At 33.3% G+C, this 15,000-nt stretch overlaps 3 protein-coding genes across 5 annotated transcripts in view; 2 read left to right on the top strand and 1 right to left on the bottom strand.

The window, feature by feature from the left end:
• The window catches only part of LOC113807091 (inhibitor of growth protein 1), an 11,517-nt gene extending 376 nt beyond the window's left edge, over positions 1–11,141 (top strand). The window contains exons 2-6 of the mRNA XM_027358260.2: positions 3,235–3,309; positions 4,279–4,482; positions 5,344–5,507; positions 5,893–6,018; positions 6,195–11,141. Of these exons, the coding sequence (XP_027214061.1) occupies positions 3,235–3,309; positions 4,279–4,482; positions 5,344–5,507; positions 5,893–6,018; positions 6,195–6,401 (776 nt within the window). The 3' untranslated portion in view covers positions 6,402–11,141. The remainder of the gene's footprint in view (positions 1–3,234; positions 3,310–4,278; positions 4,483–5,343; positions 5,508–5,892; positions 6,019–6,194) is intronic.
• A 275-nt stretch (positions 11,142–11,416) lies between these two features.
• On the bottom strand, positions 11,417–14,083 carry Grx5 (Glutaredoxin 5). Its single transcript, XM_027358261.2, has 3 exons — positions 13,867–14,083; positions 12,460–12,574; positions 11,417–11,808 (listed from the first exon to the last, which is right to left on the bottom strand). Exons 1-3 carry the CDS (start codon positions 14,002–14,004, stop codon positions 11,621–11,623), a joined length of 441 nt encoding a protein of 146 aa, XP_027214062.1. The 5' UTR covers positions 14,005–14,083; the 3' UTR covers positions 11,417–11,620.
• A 144-nt stretch (positions 14,084–14,227) lies between these two features.
• Positions 14,228–15,000, top strand: part of LOC113807090 (mucin-2-like) — a 19,630-nt gene continuing 18,857 nt past the window's right edge. For 2 of the 3 annotated variants that reach the window (XM_070145219.1, XM_027358259.2), the window contains exons 1-2: positions 14,422–14,553; positions 14,739–14,883. The gene's annotated coding sequence lies outside the window, so the exon portion shown is untranslated. Of the gene's footprint in view, positions 14,306–14,421; positions 14,554–14,738; positions 14,884–15,000 lie in introns of those variants that run through there. The other variant, XM_070145211.1, reaches the window with a different exon arrangement.

Genomic DNA, 15,000 nt, shown 5'->3' with positions numbered 1-15,000 from the left:
AGGATAGTTGGTTTTCAGTATGATAAAAAAAACTTGTGGATTTAACAGATATTCACAAGGAGAGACTTCAGATTTGTCTGCAAACGTGTTATTTTTATCTGTGGAGGTTGTCAGTGATCACTGCAAATGTTTCAGATTGTAATAAACAGTTATGTCTTTGTCTGATTTTAAAATCATGTATTACGCTTACCTTAAAGAAAGTTCATGACTACCATTTCAATTTATCAAGATAACATCTAGGTGATTTATATGAGACTTTATTTTCAAAATGAAACAATGTTACAGTGGTGAAAGGGTAGAATTTGCATCAAAATATTTGGAGAGTAAGCACCTAAAGTGGGGTTCTTGCAATTAAATGTCCTGTAAAGGAAAGGAGTTTCTAAGAACAATTTTATCTTCATTAAATATAGAATTTTTTTGAATACGAGAATAAAGTATTACATATATATATATATATATATATATATATATATATATATATATATATACACACACACACATATATATTTATATCTAAAAGTCATGGGTGTTGATATTATTTTAAGAAGCTGGTGCTCGAGTCTCTTGCAAAGCATTAGTGGCCATGTTATCACCCTGTCCCCTTCCAACAGGCTTGGGGTGTTTCTGGGATATCAGTTTTATGAGGGATATATCATGGAAATGCTTGATTTCAGCCTAATGTTTAAAATTCCAAGAAGCTTTTTATTTTTATTATAAGATAATCACAAATTATGCTGGAGGAAGTTATTAAACAGTAGATAATGGATTCTATAGAAATTGGAGACTCTCAGCAGCTGCTCTTGCAGTCACCCACATTTGATAATGTTATTATTCTTTTTAATGATTCATGTTTTGTAGAAACAGCATGAACTGATTGATTTAGAAAATTTTAGAATCACGTTTAGAATAAGTTCTTTTGGTCACAGCAGTGTGCAAAATAATCTCTATGGTCTCCATTATTATGCTCTGATGAAAATCAAGAAACATCATGCAACTTGTATTTTGTTAGGTTAGAGCTTTGAGTTTTTTTGTTTTTTTTTCTTTCTTTCTTTCTTTTCTTCTTTTCTTTTTAATAAATCTCTGGGTTGCATGGTTGGTACATATGTTGTATCACAACTAATACTGCTATTTTAATGTTGCCTCTGTTTCTGCCATAATTACAAGAACACTAACAATAAATTATTCAACTTGGAGATACATGTGAAATTAAGTAGCTGTTATGTATGACTGGTGACTTACTTTCTAAACAATTGTGCATCAGTTATGGTATATAATGCATCAGTCTAATGTTTATCACCTTATTTTCAATGGCCAAATAGTCTTGCAGGTCTTATGTCTGTTTAACCCATTTACGTGGGGTGTCCCACATATGAGACACCAGGGGAAAAAAAAAAATTGCCAGTGTGATGCTGGACTGGAGCTTGTGCTCTGATTCCGCCATGGGTCGCAGTTGGTGCGCGGGCAGATTCCGGGCCAGCCCTACGCGCCAATTTTGAAGCCGCTGGGAAACTATTATTTTCGGCTTCAAAATGCACCATTGCTAGTGGGTTAATAAATTAGATATCTATTTTCAACTATAGAAGCCTATCGATGAAAAGTGTCTTAAATTTCAGTTGTAGGTACTAAACAGGAGTTTAAAGGTAAATGAGCAGACAAGTTGGTTCCATATGTGTATATAGTGTTGGGCTGATGTCACAGTTACTAGAAAGTCCTGAATGCACCACCGTATTGGAGGTATTTTGATTGTAAACAAACATGACTGACAGTTGAATTTCTGTTTTAAAAACTGAATTCATGATGCCAGAATCCAACAAAACATTGGAAAACCATGCAGAAACTACACAAAACTACAAAGATGGCCTTGAACATAGCAAGAATCTCATATTGGAGGCATTGTAAAAAGTGCAGCACAAGGGAAAGACCACACACGCTTTTATTTAAAAATTAAGCGGTTTCATCATGTCCATAGCTTTGAAAAAGCCATCATATGCCACAGAAAAATACAGCGCCCATAGACCAAATAAAAACAAAGGATATTAGAAAAAACTTGACATAATCAGTGGCATGGATCTGTAGTGTCATAAACTTATCAACTGACTGGAATGGCCTACCAGAGAAAATGTACCCAGTCCTTGTAAATTATTTATTATTTACACCAGCCGAAGATTTGAAGCCTGCAAAAAAAAACATAATTTCTGTTTCCTGCTACACTGTTTGCTACAAGGATGAAATTGTATTGTGCTCTGAGAATGATTGTCATTTCACTGGTACCATATTCTCAGTTATAAAACAAAAAATGTAGGATGTGATGCTCAAATTTGCACAGCATTTTTAGTTTTTGGTCTAAATTTGGCTCTTGAACTGTTTGTTTTTTTATTATCCTCAGATTTAGGTAATATTATCTACAAAGAATATTTGAAAAATGAGCTGAGGACACTGTGATGTTAGCCTCCCCCCCCCTTCCAAGACTCTGATTAAGGCGAGAAAGCCACAGAGATATCATCCTTGACTTTGAATTATTTTCAGCAATTTATAGAATTATAAATAAAGCTTGATTTTGCTGGTTACAAAATCCATAGACATGGCAGTAATTCACCATTATCGCTTAATAAATCCACAGAAATGAGAGAAGCATATGGAAGGAATAGACACACACAAGTGCTTCAAGCCTCCAGTGTCTCCAATATGGCCTTATTGATGACGTCATCTGAAAACACTTTCTTTGTGAATTTTATTGATTTGGAGAGCCTCTGACTATACAATACACACAAATCTTTGGTCTTTGAGACTTTTTTAAAGGCCCAAGACACTTGTATCTCAGGATTGACCATACATGCAGTTATATGCACATGGTAGTACTACATAAATGATGATAGTAGATTACAAATACTGTATATTATCACATAGTTTTCATAACAGATTTTAATACAAATATTTACAAGAATTCAAGTAATGTGGTGTGTGTGTGTGTGTGTGTGTGTGTGTGTGTGTGTGTGTGTGTGTGTGTGTGTGTGTGTGTGTGTGTGTGTGTGTGTGTGTGTGTGTGTGTGTGTGTGTGTGTGTGTAAATATATATATATATATAGATATATATATTTATATATTACATACATTTTAGAGTCTTTTCAGTCTCAAAAGATTGAAATTACTCTATTATCTGATATTTACAAGATAGCTGAAGGCATAGATAGAGTTTTTTGTGCAGTTTAGATATAAAAGTTTTCTCTCCACACAGACACCGTGGAGAACTTACCAGACGAAGTACAACGTGAAATATCCAGCATGAGAGAGCTGGATGTTCGGTATCAAGGTAAGAACAAATTCCATCCTACCATATTGCATTTGGTACATAAAGCTATTTAAAGGTAACTAGGAATACATTCTGATGCATCAGATATTTGTTGTAATATGTATATAAGATATTTGTTTTCATATATACATTACCTTGCTGTGTATAGAAATGTATGAGAAATTTCATTTATTTACATCTTTATAAAATGGCGAATATTTAATATCTCACACACACACACACGCACACACACACACACACACACACACACACACACACACACACACACACACACACACACACACACACACACACACACACACACACACACACACACACACACACACACAAACACACATACACACACACATACACACACACACACACACACACACATACACACACATATACACACACACATACACACACACATACACACACACATACACACACACACACACACACACACACACACACACACACACACACACACACACACACACACACACACACACACACACACACACACACACACACACACACACACACACACACACACACACACACACACACACACACACACACACACACACACATACACACACACACACATACACACACACACACACACACACACACACACATACACACACACATACACACACACACACACACACACACACACACACACACACACACACACACACACACACACACACACACACACACACACCGCGCACATATATATATATCTAGCTACACACACAAAGGCATGTACACATATACAAAGATCTGTTGCCCACGCACCCACAAACAAACCCACCAAAACACACAATTACTTACTCTCATACAGATTTCTATACACAGACATACCCTGTTCTTCCTCCACACAGATTTGTGTTTATTTATTTATGTATTTTTCTTTCTTGTCAACTTTTACTTGATATTTTTTCACTATTAGATTTTCATTATGAATTTCTATCCTTGCAGCTCTATTACAAGACATGGAGGGATTGCGGGGACAGCTGGAAGGAGAATTAGACTCCATATCCTTAAAACGCATAATGGTCCAGATTCAGGACAAGTTGATATCGACACAAGAAATTGGAGATGATAAACTCCAGATTGTGCAACACATTTTGGACATTATTGAGAACAGACAGAGACAGCTTGAACTCGACAGTAAAAACTTAGGTAACTTAATAACAAGTTTCTTGTTATTGATAATATTATTGTTTTTGTATATGTTATATATTTATCATCATCATCGTAATCTTTGTCATCATTGTCAGAATTTTTGTTATTGTTATGGAGATTATTTTTGTTATTAATATTTTTATCTTTCAAAATACCAATGCATGTTATTATTCTCATAATTGTTATTATTTTTTATTATTAATGTCTTAATTGTTATTGTTGCTTATGATTTTAACATTATTATTAGTGTAATTATCCATCACCCCAAGAGGTCAGTGGTGTCTCTCCATGGACAGACACATACCCTTTCATGGTTTTACAGAAGTCATGTGTAAACTTGTTTTAACAATCTATTATATGAAGAGATGAGTGAACTGGAATAATTATGATTACATGTCTGTATTGTCTCTATCTGTATCATTCCCCTGGTGTCTTCCACACCCTACAACATTTAGATAAGGATTCCAGTTTAGGATTCATAATAACTAGCTTGTACTAAATTGATTTTCAAATGTTCTTTTGAATATGACACTTAATTTTTATTTAAGATTTTGAGACTGGGGATCAATGAAAAATTTGTAACTTTACCAGGGGGTTGATAGCATAAGTTTGTCAGGATTTTTTTTTTTTTTTTTTTTTTTTTTTTTCCATATTAGTATATAATTGCTTCAGCTCAGATTATTCCAGTTTGTAAGTTTATGAGATAGATGATTAGTTGTATGATTTGATTTTTTGGTTTGACTTCCGATGTTTTGTCCAAAGTGCACACATAGAAAACAATGGCCAAATTTTGTCCTTTAAGGTGTAAAAGAATTATAGTATATATAAGATCATAAGAATTATGGATATTATTTACAGATTTTGGTCAAGAGCCAGAAAAGCAAGAGGCCTCTAAAGAAACCCAGCCTGAGAGAGCAAGTAAACGAGCAAGGAGGACAAGGAACGAAAATGCGGCTAATCACAATGAAAACTCAAATGACGCACCTGTCACCCCACATGTGGAAAAGGTGTCTACGAGTAAGGTAGGGTCTGAAAGCTGCTTTATTTGATAGGAGAAAGTGAGTCTTCATAATGACAGTAACCATATACTAGATATGTGGTAAATAATTAGAAGACCCCTTTCAAAGTTGCTTTCAAAGTGGGAATCTTTTCTAGCATTTTAGTGGAAGTATTTATGTAGATCATTGGCAAGATTAGTTTTATAATTGAAGGCAAATTGCAAGGGATGTCTACAGGCTCTATATTGCCAAAATTCATATAGATTGCCCTTTGCCAGAGTGCTTAAATATGCAGAGACACTAATGGTTGGTATAATATTAGAGAAAAATGGATCTTTTGTAATCATTGACTGAGTATGTTAATACATAGGGAAAGTAGCTAATTTTTTTGTGATGTTTAACCCTATAGAGCTCTGCACAAAAGAAAGCAACAAAGAAGAAGAAACGTAAGGCAAAGGTTGAACGAGAACGAGAAGATTCACCAACAGAAATACCCATTGATCCAGATGAGCCTACATACTGTCTTTGTGAACAGGTAAGGTTTCATATAGTTTACACATGGAAATATGTAAAGAGAATGAGCACATCTATGGAATTTAGTTATTTGTGCCTTTTATCATTTTGTTTTGATTTTTTGTAATCTTTTTTTTCATGAATATTATATGAAGATGATATTTGTGTGATGTATTGAAGACAATTTTCTTTCCATAGGTTTCGTACGGAGAGATGATTGGCTGTGATAACGATCTTTGTCCAATTGAGTGGTTTCACTTTTCATGTGTTGGGCTTACTAACAAGCCCAAAGGGAAATGGTTTTGTCCGAAGTGTCGTGGTGACAAGCCGACTGTCATGAAGCCAAGAGCACAATTTTTGAAAGAACTGGAAAAGTACAATAAAGAGAAGGAGGAAAAGTCTTGAGCAGGATAATCTCTTGTCACCATGTTGTATATAAGATTGATTTAAGAATATTTTATGTATATTTCAGAGAATGGTTTTTATGTTCTCCTTAAAGGTCTTTTATCACATGTACTGGTTACATCTCATGCTCAAAGATGTCTGTTCATGAATATGGTAGATAATGCTTCCCTCCACCCAAACAGTAAATGGATTACTTTCAAGTTTAAGCCAGAGCTAGTATTGGATACAGAGTTATATTTATCAAGAATGTAGGTATTTTAGGGGTGAAACTTACATATGACCATTTCATATTGCAAATGCAGTTCTTTCTTAAATATTAATTGCTGATCTTTCATTCTACGCATTTTGTATATATGATAAAAAAGGTCTTTATTCTTTGTTGATAATTCATATTTTTATGTCATTTCTCCAAAGTTGTAGCATTCAGTTCTGCAATAACCAGCAGGATTGTTTGCTTTTTGCTGTCATGCGGCAGTTTACAGTTTGTAAGCTCATACATATTGTGACTTGCATCTTGCAAGCTATGTTGGGATAGTTTGCATTTTGCAGGAGCTTATATTGTAACTTACATTTTGTATGCTCTCTTGTAATAGCTCATACTTTGGCACTTACAAAGATATAACTTACTATCAGCATATCCCTAAACCATGACTTGCACTCTGCAGCAGTCTTTACTAAGGCAGCTAGCACTTTGCATGCTTTCATAAAGATGGCTTGCAAATTGCTTGCTCTGAAGTTCTGGCTTGTACTTCCCATGCTCACATGTGGTGGCTAACATATTGCTTGCTCTCAAAATGTGAGGTAGTCGTCTCAGTCTCTCTAAATGGGGCTTGCATTCTAGTCTGTCATATGATGGCTTGTATTCCCTGAACTTGCGGCTTGTAATCTGTATGCATTCATGTAGTGGCTTGCAGTTTGCCAACCTTCAAGAGTTGGCTTGTATTCCAGAGTGAATTACAAACTTGACTGTGTTATTCCTCTACAACATTTATTAAGAAATGGACTATCAGATAGTGTGTAAGGATAAACAGTATTGTTGTATGAAATAATTTTCATAAGAACTTTTTCATAAAAATATAAAAAATCATAAATACTTTAACATCTCATTACACAACAGATGCACTTACTGCTGCTTCTCCCCTTAATGATGATAGCCATGGAATGTAAATACTTTATTTGGAACCAGGATTTTTTTTCTTTTTTGTTGAAATGAGGAAAGAATTTTTATATATTTCATGTACTGTCAAAATCTGTTTGCAAAAATAGCAAATGCAGACCCATATGCATAAACACCCATATACATAAACATTAGTGGACACATGAGCACAAGTCGGCACACCCATCACCACACAGATACACCAGCCATACACCACCCCACTTTTACATGCACTGTGTGTATGTGTATGCATATGAATACATTTGAATGTTTGTACATCCATTTTGACTATGAAGAACACTAAACCTCATCTCTCCATATTCTTCTAGTTGGCTAAGGATGCAATAAATCTTACTTCTCACCTTGGTAGGGAGAAGCAATGTTTTGATGTACTCATTACCTGTAGTAAATTTCAAGATAGTTGTAAGTTCGTATGAAGGGATTTTCAACTAAGTCTAACAGTGGTGTTTGTGTAGTAACATACAAGCTACCAATAGGTGACATCCTTTCAAATGCACATTTACCACTTATGATAGCAAAACTTAGAAAGGAACACACTTTTAGTGTAGAATTTACCTCAAATAGGAGTGATGTGATGTTTGGTATTGGTATATGGATCAGATATGTTAAGGCTGTCATTATTAAGGGTTTTAGTATATCTTTTACATCTGTCTTCACATGATCACTGCAGAATTTAAAATAAGAATAAAATGATTCCTGTATCAGTGAGAAATAAATCAAGGCTGTTGGATTTTAGGAGTAGGAATAATACTATTGTAAGTGTAGCCCAGTACCTGAAGTACATAGAAATTTTACAGAAATCATTGTAGTAATATTTACCCCTCACACTTAGTAATGGCACAGTGGCCTCTTAGCTTTACTATAAATATTTCTGGCATGCTTCTATTCAAAGTTGCTAGGTAGTGTAGTCCTACCTACAATAATTTAGCATAAAAATAATTGCAATAAATGGAATCTGGTTCTTTCTCATTATGAGGTGGGGATTAAAGGCCATACTAAGTGCCCTGTCTTATTACGTTGGTAATTCTTAGCGTTTTATTTTTATGTTGTATTTGATAGTGACATAGTCTTCTAGCAAAAACAGTATAAAATTATTATATGTTACAAGTTATTTATTTCATTTTAATATCCTTTTGTACTATTTATGAAAATATAATTCCAGAATGATTATATATATCATGTGAAAGGAAGTTGTTTGAATTTGTAATGTAATGTGTAAGGTGATGCACCAAAGTTGAATTGTATTTGCTTGGGTAGAAGTAGACTTCAAATGCATATGAGTTCCCAAGTTTTTTTTTTTTTTTTTTTTTTTTTTTTTTTTTTTTTTTTTTTTTTTTTTTTTTTTCAGGAGAAGAATTAGAAAGTAAATGGTTACTTTAAAGGGTAACCTTCAAAATTGAACAGAGCACATGAAAATCCATGAAATACATCTATTCTTTCTTTTACTACCTAAATAGTTGCTATAATAGATGATCAATACAAAAATTAATCTCAATTTTGAAATGTCTTCTGGGAATTTTGTTTACATCTGCATGCAGGATTTTCGAAGGGTAAAGGTGAAAGATTTTAATGTATTTCATATGAGATATTTTTGATATGCACAAATACCATTTGCTAAATCTGTTCTTCTATTATCAGCATTACTAACAGTAGATGATATTTTACATGATGCTTGGTATGACACATTTTTTCAGTAAATTTCATGAAGTAGTAGTAATTATTTTAATCATTAATTAATGATGATGATGGTAATAATAATAATAATAATGATTAAATAATGATAATGATAATAATAAAAATCTTGATAATGTGATGATGATGATACTAATAATGATGATGATGATGATGATGATGATTGCAAAAGAATATCAGAAAATTTAATGCAAAAGGTTTTATATTTGATCTTGTTATGAAAAGGTACACAAATAAGGTTTAGTTCTTTGATCTCTGAGCTTGCTTGTGTAAACCTCAGCTAGTGTTCAGTATATTTCATAATGACCATAAAACTTAATATTGTGATTACAAAGATTGTTATTTAATGACTTTATTTCTGTTTTGAAAAATATTTTGATGACTACGGAAATAACTATTATTATTTGCTACTTCTGATATATTTCTTGTCATTATTGGTCTGGTTATTATAGTTATTATTATAACTACTACAACTATTATGGATATAGCATGATCATAAATATTATCATTATTGTTGTCATCATCATGATCAACATTTTTTTTAATGCAAACTTCTCAAAACATTTTCAGCATTTTTAATTCTTTAATTAAATTGAGTTTGTAGGAAGTTCCATTAGGGTTTACAGTATGGATATGGACAAATTTGAGTAGGGTTTACTGTGTATGATGTGAAGACATCATCCTGGCATTAGGGGTATGACATTAGAGATCATCATCCAATGTGAATTGATTAACAATGGTAAAAAGTAAATAAATAAATTAATAACATTCACAAGTAGTATTGCACTGCAACAAAGAAATTGCATTACATTATAGAAGTATAGGAGTTGTCATTAACTTTCATGCGTTGACTCTTGTTACTTAAATACAAGATAACCAAATGACCAGTATAAAAGCATAACAGACACATTTATTTATTTATATATATATATATTTGTTTATGTATTTTTTTAGTTTTTAGTTTTATTTATTTATTTGTTTATTTTGTGATTTATTGATATTTATTTATTTTTTGCCTGAAGTCAGGTACAAAAGTAATCTACTTTTTGTATTTGAAGCAATATACAAAGTTTGTCTGTTTTTTCCATGTAAACTTTAAATGGTTTATATTTGTACTTTTAGTTTATTATTTTTTTATTTTCTACATTTCAGTTATATGCAATGCTGTAACAGTAATAATAACATATTTTTACTTCAGTATGGGGTAAAAACTTAATGGGACCACAACAGGGTTTAGATATCCTAATTGAATCCACAATATAAAAACTGCTTCAATGAACCAAGTTTTCTGTCTGAGTTTGCTGTACATTTCACCTTGCTGTAGAAAACAGTTATGTGCTGACATATTTGTTCTCCAGCACTGAGTAGAGTTGTCATATAAGTGATTAATGCAACTCATCCAGTCAACGGCTTTATGTTTTTAGAGAAGTTATGAGGTCTGAATAACAAATATGTCTCCAAGCTTCACCTCCCCACAGCGAAGATAGTCAGGATTAACAATAGTTTTCTCTTTGCAGCTCTGTTAGTATAGCATCCATAGTTGATTGGCATGTCATAAGTTCAAAGAAGATATTTCTGTGGAGATTGGAGATGAATATCTGTATATTATTAAAAAAAAATAAAAATTGGAGAATACACATATTAAGACATGCTACTCAATAATGCAAACACAGTGCTCATGCTTGTTGCATGATGTAATATGACAAGGTAAATCTGCAGTTTTCCTTTACTAGGACCGATCTTTTCTTATTTTTTATCATAATATAAAGATGTAGAACCATAATTTGAAATTTCATTTCATAGTATATATGCTACTTTTACAGGTTTTTTCATCAATAGCTCATTCTTAATTAATAAATGATTCTATGAAAGATGATGTTTTATTTTCTCAAACAGAGGAAGAAACACACTTAAAACAATATTTAATTGTATTACAATTTTAATTTATATGAAATGTTAATAAAATGTATGGTCACTTAACTTGAAGTTGAAATTTAAAAATTCTGATCTTATATTTTAGGTACATCAGATATATTTTGTTAACAATAAATCTTAAAACTCATACCAAATATCTTGTGTACTCATTGAAGAAATATGTGAATTTCCTTACGTCCTACTTCCATGTGCGAGGTGACAGTTAAACAGGTTTTAAAAGTATCTCCAAGAGAATAGTCATTTATTTATATTCTGTACAATAACAAACATGTATACATAAGGTAACTTGAGTCTTTCTGTTGAGTGAATTATCAAACATCTATTTTCTATTAAATAAAATGTTAAAAGACAAGCCTTGTACCTGAACCTATGGTTCTATATGGCTTTATCTTTTTGTGTGGTAATTGCACAAGTTTCATTTCTTTTCTCCTTTATCATTTTCCATTTCCTGCTCTAATAAGGCTGAGGTGATGCCAACTTTCTGCAGCTCATCAATCAACTCTCCACTCTGATGCATTTGTAGAAGGATGTCACACCCACCAACAAAGTCTCCATTTATAAACACTTGTGGAATTGTTGGCCAGTCTGAATATTCTTTAATCCCTGGAAGAATGGAGTGGATATGATTAGAAAAGGAATTTAAATTCTCTAGATTTTAAAGTTAGAATTAATTTTATGGCTTAAGATCTCTCCCCCATCCTACACACACAAAATAATATTAAAAGGAAATATACAAAAATTCTGGGCATGTGTCTTTTCCCACAGAGACATAGGATGGTTCAGAATTGAATATACTAAACCTTGTGTCAGAGCTTATTAAATCGCAGGGCTAACACCAAGTCCATAAACAAGTCTCAGCTTGGTTTATGGCTATAAGCTGTTCCTGGTAACTAACAATATATACACATTACTTTGCATATCATACCTAATGCTTCACTGCCTAAATTAGCATATTACTGGTCCTTTTTGCCACAAAAGTGAGGTTCAGCCTTTATTTAACTATTTTCATGCTGCAGCTAACATTGATTTTTTTAGTCTGTCAAATAAAATACTGCAGTATTTCCACATACTCTAACTCGGCATACATAAAACAGTACATTTGGAATCTACATTATGAGACTTGAAAACATTGAAATTGCATTCCAAATGGTAGAGCCTACTTAGCAACCTCTCCTGACCATGCCTAATTATATGAAACATGTCCTTCATGGGTTAAAGAAGTTTTCTTTTATTAATAACATAGCATTTTCTTACCTTGTCGAACACTGTCATCTGCCAACACATTGTGAGCATCATAGTTTACACCATGCATTCGCATAATTTGGACAACTGCATTGCTGAATCCACACCTAGGCATATCTGGAGTTCCCTGTAAACAATAAAATTCTGTGTGCATTGCTTATCCTATATATGCTGGATTTAAAACGCTACTTCTCTACGATAAGTGAGTAATGATTTATTCAATACACTTTGGCATGTATAGTAAGAGGATATAATTAAAAATGTTCACAAAAGCATAATGCATCAAAGCCTCACAGGGATATCAGAATTATTATTATAATTATTAAAATGGTAACCCATATAAAAAGCCACACAGAAAACTTAAAGGTTTATACCACCAATGATGTCAGTGCAGGTCAAATTACTGCTAAGAAAGAATGAAATGATAGAAAATCATCAGCTATTTATGTAGTACATACAAATTAGCTCATCTTTTACACTTATCAAGAGTTGGAGACGTTACAATCTGTGAAGGCAACCTACTCTAAAGGCTCCAAATGGTTTAAAGAATTATTTCTTCATGACAATACTGTGACTGACATTTTTCTTCATTATAGATATGATAGACATTCTGCCTTAGTCAAACATATAATTTGAAAGAAATTTCCTCATTTTCCCATGTACAAATCAAAGGCATTTTAATCTATGACATCCTATCATCATTTCCTAACAACATGATTATCATCCGTACACAAACACACACACACACATGCACACACGCACACACACACACACACACATAAACACATACACAAACACACACACACACATACACACACACACACACACACACACACATATACAAATATATCTATATATGTAAATATATATGCGGAAAATTATTTTAAAAAGAACTAAATGTACGCAGAAAGTTACCCGAGAACTACATTTGCGCAGACAGAATTTGACCAAATAATTTTTGAGTGGGAACAAACTCTATAGTCTGGGCGTGGGCTATTGACTAGTATATTTAAAACATATTCAGTGGATAAACATGGCAAATGGTTGTACCTCGATTCCAATATGGCTTAATTAGTCATTAGCAAACTAGTGGTACAAATATAAAATACTTTATTTGTCATTAGCAAACTAGTGGTCCAAATATAAAATACTTTACATATATACACTAGTAATACTGTTATAGTCTTATTTCAGTGATTCATTTTGGCAGTTGCATAAGATGCACTAATTGACATGATAGACATTGAGTTACAATGTTCCTGTTCCTGCCTAATTCTTCACTGACCGACAACTTTCCTCCAATTGCTTTGTTAACACTCTCTACTTAAATGCATGTAGCTGGGTTAAGCTTTATGAATGACCTGGACCCTATAGGGGAATTTTTCTATCTTACTTCCGCCGGTCGCCCTATAGTCTTACCTTCATAAATACAACAACTTTGTTTTTTTCCACAAGTTTATCGAAATATTCTTTACTTCCGACTTGTGCACTGCAGTATCTCAGAAACCCAGTTACTGATGGGCGAGCTGCCCTAGCAAACTTTACAGCCGAGAACATGATATACGTAATGATGTAATTTCAGCAGGAAAGTGTTTACGCCTGGAGGACGTCGTCTGCTGCCACTCGTCCGAATCCCTGCTTCAAATTTGTTATAGTGAACTGTTGGCAGTATGTGATCCAATATATTTAATTTTCCTCTAACCAGTAATATACCATATTTTCATTTATAACTGCGTATAACTGCTGATTAAAATTTGAGTCTATATCAGTATTGTATCAATTGTACCTCTCTTACGGGCATTCGAATAAATAACAGCTGATGCCGACGAAAACATTGAAAGAGATTGTAGCTGTAAAGGTAAATACTCCATTTATTATTAGTTTTCTCCTTCTGTAGCGCGTAAATTAAAATAAGAGTATCTTTAGAATGGCAGAAGACCACATAGGTCTTGTTTGGAGAGGTAAGAAAGCAGGGCATGGGAGACGGTCCCAGGTCGACATGGCAGCCCGGGTTGAAGGAGGCTCAGTTGGCGATAGAAATAGTTCACGCGAGGGTTACCTTCTTGGCCTCTGCTGTCACCGCACACAAGTCCTTTGGACGCTGTGGCAAGTTTCTGTCGGAAAATTATGTAGATACAAAAGGCATTATGGATTCGTAGAGAACTCTGGAATTCCTAATATCGAGGACTGATATTTTTTCATTCACCGGTGCAATATTGCGCGAGTGATGTATGTTTAATATTATTATATTTCATTGGTAAAATCACAGTGTTTTCTTTACAATATTCCAGGCTTTACAGAAACATGTACTTTTAACAAAACTCTCTAAAAAGCTTCCAGTAGTTGAAAGGTTCTTATTGATAACTACAGGAAATAAGAGTTAAGAAATTCCCGTAATCTTCAACGAATTCGACATGATTCCCTGAAGGAAAGCAGGTAATTGATGTATAGTTTTAAGTGATAGTAGATACGTAGAATAGTAGTATATGAATGATAACTAATAATAGTGGCTAGTAATTTCCGTTAGGGTACAATGTAAAAAATGACAGGATG

The sequence above is a fragment of the Penaeus vannamei genome, chromosome 3, assembly GCF_042767895.1.
Source record: "Penaeus vannamei isolate JL-2024 chromosome 3, ASM4276789v1, whole genome shotgun sequence".
Classification (NCBI taxonomy): Eukaryota; Metazoa; Arthropoda; class Malacostraca; order Decapoda; family Penaeidae; genus Penaeus; species Penaeus vannamei.
Note: the sequence above shows the minus strand (reverse complement) of the source record. Positions and strands in the feature narration are given on the sequence as shown.

Coding starts and splice junctions, on each gene's coding strand:
- Grx5 (XM_027358261.2), bottom strand. CDS start 14,004: ATGTTCTCGGCTGTAAAGTTTGCTAGGGCAGCTCGCCCATCAGTAACT. Junction 12,575..13,866: donor AAGTTGTTGTATTTATGAAG/GTAAGACTATAG, acceptor TATTGTTTACAG/GGAACTCCAGATATGCCTAG. Junction 11,809..12,459: donor AGATGACAGTGTTCGACAAG/GTAAGAAAATGC, acceptor CCATTCTTCCAG/GGATTAAAGAATATTCAGAC.